This window comes from Gymnoscopelus braueri, assembly GCF_963280865.1.
Source record: "Gymnoscopelus braueri genome assembly, chromosome: 10".
Classification (NCBI taxonomy): domain Eukaryota; kingdom Metazoa; phylum Chordata; class Actinopteri; order Myctophiformes; family Myctophidae; genus Gymnoscopelus; species Gymnoscopelus braueri.
This window is the reverse complement of record NC_137611.1, coordinates 52,912,564-52,920,058: the sequence shown is the minus strand read 5'-3', so window position 1 is coordinate 52,920,058 and position 7,495 is coordinate 52,912,564. Positions and strand designations below refer to the sequence as shown.

The 7,495-nt window shown below is 40.4% G+C and overlaps 1 protein-coding gene across 1 annotated transcript; it reads right to left on the bottom strand.

Annotated features, from left to right (window-relative positions):
* Nucleotides 1-243: 243 nt before the first annotated feature.
* On the bottom strand, nt 244-7,418 carry LOC308093687 (inositol monophosphatase 1-like; the record flags this gene model as incomplete). Its single annotated transcript, XM_080440016.1, has 7 exons — nt 244-395; nt 1,330-1,481; nt 1,979-2,087; nt 2,783-2,891; nt 3,828-3,873; nt 4,991-5,095; nt 7,285-7,418. 7 exons carry the CDS (start codon nt 7,416-7,418, stop codon nt 244-246), a joined length of 807 nt encoding a protein of 268 aa, XP_080296142.1.
* Between the last annotated feature and the right edge of the window lie 77 nt (nt 7,419-7,495).

Genomic DNA, 7,495 nt, shown 5'->3' with positions numbered 1-7,495 from the left:
TGGATCCAATATTATTTAGTCACAAGCGCTTGTTAATACTTTTCCTTGGTTTAATCTTCATAAAACGTACACACACTTAACCACTTTCAAAGTGGCGACGCATCGTGAGCTTGTAGATCTGCTATTTTCTCTACTTTTATGTGACACTTTTGTACGACAAAGTAGGTAATCAATTTATGAAAAAACATCAAAAGTTGAAATATGGAGATACAAGGTTTCTGCATGTTTAGAGGTTCAGTGTTTCTAGTATAAGAATGGGTTCAGAGGATCACTAAGGGATGGATCCTCGTCGTCACGGCGACAGGGGAAGGCGCAGACCACTTTTGCGATGCGATTGGCTACGTCCGCAGAGCTGGCAGCGATGACCTTCCTGGACATCATGTCAAACTCAGACCCTGAGAGACACACAATCAGTGGTGGAAGAAGTACTCGGATGTTTTACTTAAGTAAAAGTATCAATACTGCAATGTAGAAATACTCTGTTACTCTGTTAAGTAAAAGTCCCGGAATTAAAAATGTACTTTTGTATCCAAAGTACAAAAGTATTGGTGTCAAACTATCAAAATGTACTTAAAGTACCAAAAGTAGAAAGTACTCATTATGCAGAATGTCCCATTTCACAAGTTTTCAAATGTATAACAATATTTAGAAAATAGCAGATCTACAAGCTCACAATGCGTTGCGATGCGACGCATTGTGAGCTTGTAGATCTGCTATTTTCAAATGGCCGAAATGTATAAATGTAATTGTAATGATAATCAAAATCTACAAAGTAACTAGTAACTAAAATGTTCAAATAATTGTAATGGAGTAAAAAGTACAATATTTGCCTCTGAGATGTAGTGGAGTAGAAGTAAAAGTACTGAAAGTATGGAAATACTCCAGTCAAGTAAAAAATACCTCAAAATTGCACTTAAGTGCAGTACTTGAGTAAATGTACTTAGTTACTTTTACCACTGCACACAATTTACAACACAATTTACAATTTAGCAGACACCCTTATCCAGAGCGTATTACAATAATAAAGGTAACCACATACTGTCCATAGAATGCAGAGAGAGTGTCGTCTGTAGTGCCTCAAGAAACTAGGATCACATGTAAACCAAGAAGCATCTGTCTAAACAATATGTGTCTAAATAACATTATGTACATTAAAACTATGCAGGTAAACAATGAACCAATCATCTGACTGTTGAAGCTGTTTGCTAACTGTTGAATGAAGCTGTACTGACTGTTGAAATTCTTTACTGACTGAAGCTGTTTACTGACTGTTGAATGTGGTTTACTGACTGTTTCATCGTCTGCAGTGTGATGATGTGTTGTGTTTACCGTCGGTATCCATGACAACGCCTCCAGCCTCGGAGACGATGAGCGTAGAGGCAGCGATGTCCCAGCAGTGCATCCCGATGTGGTAATACACATCTGCTGCTCCTGTAGCTATGAGGCACATGTCTACTGCTGCTGTACCCACCGCACGCACACTGAAACACACACACACACACACACACACACACACACACACACACACACACACACACACACACACACACAAATGATAATATACATCAGCTCTTCCTGTTGCTATAAGGCACATTGGCTATTTGAAAATAGCCGATCTACAAGCTCACAAAACGTCGCAAATCTGCTATTTTCAAAAAGATCTTGAAAATATATATATATATTTTAAATTAAGATGGGATGGGGGTCTGAGGAGAAATACAACTGTTGAAACAATAATAAAATCAAAGAGCAAAAAAGCAACTACGCATTAAAAACAAGCCCAAAAAAACGCAACCCGCAACTAATAAAATGTACAAGCACCTTTACAGGGAAAAACAAGTCCAAAGTCGTTTATAGTATCAGTAAATGGCTGTCAAGCAAGTGTGAAGGGAGTTTTAGTGTAGTACTTGTATGTGATAAACGGTTGTATTACTGTAGTATTTGTATGAGATAAACGGTAGTTGTAGGATTCTCTTACCCATGGATAGGTAGTTTCAACAGTTTGTAGATGTTGGAGGTCATCGTAGACAGAGACAAATCATCTCTCTCTGCTCCGATCTCTGTCACCACGACACACTGATGGATGTCTGTTATATGCACACACGCGTGCGCGACACACACACACATACACACGTTAAAAAACAAAGTTGGATCAGCTACATGGATGGACGGACGGACGGACGGACGGACGGACGGACGGACGGACGGACGGACGGACGGACAGACAGACAGACAGACAGACAGACAGACAGACAGACAGACAGACAGACAGACAGACAGACAGACAGACAGACAGACAGACAGACAGACAGACAGACAGGTGTAGGTATAGGGAGGTGTAGGTATAGGGAGGTGTAGGTATAGGGAGGTTGATAGGGAGGTTGATAGGGAGGTGTAGGTATAGGGAGGTGTAGGTATAGGGAGGTTGATAGGGAGGTTGATAGGGAGGTGTAGGTATAGGGAGGTTGATAGGGAGGTGGAGGTATAGGGAGGTGTAGGTATAGGGAGGTTGATAGGGAGGTGGAGGTATAGGGAGGTGGAGGTATAGGGAGGTTGATAGGGAGGTGTAGGTATAGGGAGGTTGATAGGGAGGTGGAGGTATAGGGAGGTTGATAGGGAGGTGGAGGTTGATAGGTAGGCAGGTAGGTAGGTTGATAGGGAGGTGGAGGTTGATAGGAAGGTATAGGTAGGAAGGAAGGTAGGTTGATAGGAAGGTATAGGTAGGAAGGAAGGTATAGGTAGGTAGATAGGTATAGGTATAGGCAGGTAGGTAGGTAGGTACCTTTTTGGTCAGACACATGTAGAGGGACTCCGTTCAGAAAGGCTCCATGTCCTCTCTCAGCGCTGTACATTTTATCTTCTACACAACTGTACACGATGCCAAACTCCACCTGGGCAACATGACACAACCAATGGAATCACATCACAGGTTTACACGTGTAGAGAAGTGGGTGAAATTCAATCATGTTTGTGTACAGTAGTTTACATGTGAAGAAAGAGGATAGAGGTGGATTAAGAGCACGATAAAAACTGGTCAAAAATCATCAAAGATACATACAGATTCAGTAACAGAAGTCTCCCTGTCTCAGCTTCATTTGTATAGTGTTCCAGTTCCAATTTTGTCTGCCCATTTATTCATCACTTGCAATTTCTTTTGTTTAATCTGTGTCCGAGTTCTCTATCCTGATTGGATAACGTTGGTATCCTGACCTGAAAATGCATATTCTGTTAAAGGGGTATTTCACTTTCAAACATGTTTGGGGTCATTTTAATGTCTAAACGGGCTTTTGTGTTTCACCCCTGACAGTTGTTAAGTTGCTTGATTCAGTATTTAGATATTTGATATTCATTGTATCTGACTCGCCCCCTTCCTATTCAAACCCATTGTAACTTCAAACTCCATTTTAACCATGATAGATTAATTATAAAATAATTGTAATAATAAAATAAAAAAAGAAAAGTATAATTTTTTTTTTTTTCAAATGGCTCCTTTGATTCCTCTAAGGAGTTTTAAAAGGATTACCATGGATGCAGTTGCCAGTAACTGCTGCTACTTTGATGAGTAGTAGCACATTTAAAAATGTTTTTAGTTTTATACTGCAGGCCACTCTCCTGATCTGTTGTTTTACATTTTAATTCTATTTCCTTGAGCTTTCTATAGTCGGTGTGCTGTACGGATGTTATATGTCATTGTTATTGTCCTGTATTTGTTATTGCTGGCAAAGCTGTGTAATATCTATGCCTCTTGGCCAGTTCACACTTTAGTCTCAAAGTGGTTTTATAGCCTACTGGTTAAATAAAAAAGAAAAGTTTAGTGGTGTGTGTACCTGTTTGTTGACAGCGAAGGCAATAGATATCGCTACGAAAGGAAACCTGAGATCAGAATGAGATGAAAACATGAGTATGTTATATTGTTTTGTATTTTATGATCTGCTGTTGTTTTACTCATCTTTAATGTGAATGATGGATTGACACCAACCCGCTGCCCTTGAGCAAAGCACTACACTGACCCAACTGCCTGGTGACAAACTGGGCAGTTGGGTCAGCTCCCAGTACAACAGTAGAAGACAGTAGAAGACTGTGGTTGTACTGGTCAGCTCCCAGTACAACAGAATTAGACTGTGGTTGTACTGGTCAGCTCCCAGTACAACAGTATTAGACTGTGGTTTTACTGGTCAGCTCCCAGTACAACAGTATTAGACTGTGGTTGTACTGGTCAGCCCCCAGTACAACAATAGTAGACAGTGGTTGTACTGGTCAGCTCCCAGTACAACAGTAGTAGACTGTGGTTGTACTGGTCAGCCCCCAGTACAACAATAGTAGACTGTGGTTACTTTGGGAGTAGTTAGGGCTTCAGGCAGAGATTTGCTTTACCTCCTGAGCCACGGATGTCCCAATGTGTCTAACTGTATGAGTTAACTATTATCTAACAACACATGAAGTCCATAATAATGATAATAATAATAATAATAATAAAAATACTACTAATAATAATAGTGTTATTACCAGTGGTGTAAAGTAACTAAGTACATTTACTCAAGTACTGTACTTAAGTAGAATTCTGAGGTACTTTTACTTTACTGGAGTATTTCCAATTGTCTATACTTTTACTTTTACTCCACTACATCTCAGAGGCAAATATTGTACTTTTACTCCACTATAATAATTTGAAAACTTTAGTCACTAGTTACTTTGCAGATAAAAATCACATCCATTAACCACTTTAGCCCTATTTGAAAATAGCCGATCTACAAGCTCACAACGCGTCGCGATGCGACGCGTTGTGAGCTTGTAGATCTGCTATTTTCAAACATTTAGTCATTTTACTTTTGGTACTTTAAGTACATTTTGATACTAATACTTTTGTACTTTTACTCAAGTAAATTTTGAACTTGAGACTTTTACTTGAAACAGAGTACTTCTACATTGCAGCATTGATACTTTTACATAAGTAAAACATTTGAGTACTTTTTCCACCACTGGTTATTACCTGTGAACAAAGTTGACGGTTCCATCGATGGGGTCGATGATCCACGTCGGGCTGTCAGTCAAAACCACCGGCTCTCCTGCTGCTACAGACTCCTCCCCTATGAACCTGAGAGGTCAAAGGTCAAACCCCTATGAACCTGTGAGGTTTAAAGACGGACTCCACACAAAACATGTGTTTTGAGTTTTTAATATGTTTTTGAAGCTCATCTATGAGAATCCTGGTGGTTTTTAGCACTCTGCTTTTCTCTAAAGCCTTAATATGGATGTTTTACCTTCAGAACTGGCCTTAACACAGCCCTCTAGTGAAACCAGGTGTGGTCACGTGACACATGACTCGGTATGGTCCAAGAGGAAAATAGCAAGAGGCGCATTCTCCGGTTTACTTCCCGTTTCTCCTATTTTCTGCGTGACGTAGGTGGACACCTTTTTAGGAGACAGGAAGCAAGTTGGAGTCTATTTGATTCCAATGGAAGAGTCAACGTGAACACAGCTTCTGAACCATTCTTTAGCTCCATGGTCACTGAACTAAATATTGGACCCGATCGTCACAAGACACAAAATATGCACGATTTTCATACTAAAATGCCTTTTTTTTTTAGTGACACAAATTAGGATAAAATCTACTTTGTTATCCACCTTTCTCTATCCTAGCAACACACTCTCGCGAGATCTGGGAAGATATCAGAAGAGTCCATCTGCAGTCTGACGGACGAGACATAGAGGGCTCTGTCTGTCCCTTATACTATTTATATTGTATTATTATATTAGATTTGAACTCTATGCTCTGTCCCCATAAGATGTTCTAAAAACTAATAAACTGAGATTCTATATGTGAATGTGGTAGGCCTACGTGAAATCATTATGGACATTTCAAAAATTAAATAAAATGTGTGTTCCAAAGCTCAATAATATCATTTTCCATTATTAACTGTCTTGGTTGATGGGTATGATTTGGGAATCATGACATTTTGCTAAACATTCATGCTAAACACATTATAGTCTATAGTGGTAAAATATATACCTTATAAATAAAAGGACCTGTTACAATGTTGAGCAGAATTAGGAGCATATATAGCAGAAGATAAAACTGAATAATACGTGTGAGTTTGTGGTGGGATTTTTGGGGGTTTCTTTAAAATCATCTTTGCCAATAACAGTGCACTTTCAAACATGTAAAGCATTTATTTTCTTTAATGAAGAAAATACACAAATACACATCCACATGACGTTGTCAGCCAGGGAGAGGGGAGGGGGAGGGTGGTGGGAACCGTGGGATGGTCGGGGGAGAAGACAACTACGCCTACTTAGGAGACCATTTGTAGGATTTGTGTACTACTTCGCCTCTAGTGGCTCCAATGGAGAATGTGTATCTTTCTATATTAACAATCTTTGGTATGGTATAATTTCGCATCATCAAGGACAGCCAGGGACACTCCAATCACGTCCTCTTCAAAGGCTTGAAAATACATAGCATGCCTTGCCTCAAGGTGGCTGCAATGCGTTGCATTATGTACCTGGCTATTCAAACCATGCAGGAAGTAAACAAAAGCATGTGAAAGAATGTAGTTGGCAGATCGCTATGTGTATGATTATGGTAACTAGATTCTGCCAAGCCATCTAGTTGAATAACAGTATAATGCCAGCTCTCTCGCTCGCGTGCGCATGTGTGAGGTCGCTGTCTGTGTGTGTGTGTGTGTGTGTGTGTGTGTGTGTGTGTGTGTGTGTGTGTGGGGGGGGGGCGGGGGGCACGCAGGGGTGTGGAGATATTGAGTAGGGGGCATGTCATATATTGGCATATTAATAGATCCTGGACTTCTAAATGAGGGCACAGATAGGGCTTGAGATCCCATAAAGTTCATTTAGGAACATTTTGGGGGTGGGGGAAATTATTAGCATGTAGTTTTAAACCACACTTTGGATGGGTTAACTGCAAGGTTAAACACTAGAGACTCCTCCCCTATGAACCTGAGGGAGCAAAGGGCAAACCCCTAAGAACTTGAGAGGTCAAATGTCACATCGGGACATCCGCTTTACCCCCGGATCATTTTCAGCTTCAGACCACTTCCGTGCTCCAGACTGTATGACAGAAGCATTTGAAATGTGTCTGGATATGCGAGACTAGCTAATACATGGTACAGTTAGCATTGACTGAGGGACAGACAGACAGACAGAGAGACAGACAGACAGACAGACAGACAGACAGACAGACAGACAGACAGACAGACAGACAGACAGACAGACAGACAGACAGACAGACAGACAGACAGACAGACAGACAGACAGACAGACAGGTACCTGTGTTCAGGGTATGTCTCTCTGATAGATGATATAAGTAGTTTTTCTACATTCTGGTCAGTCTCAGTCACCAGGTCAGCAGGAGAACTCTTCAACTTCACATCTTTCTGCTGGTAGAACCCCTCCAACACCATCTATTATAATAATAATAATTCAGTCAGATAACTCACGAATAGATTGAACCAATATAATAGAACGAATAGATTGAACT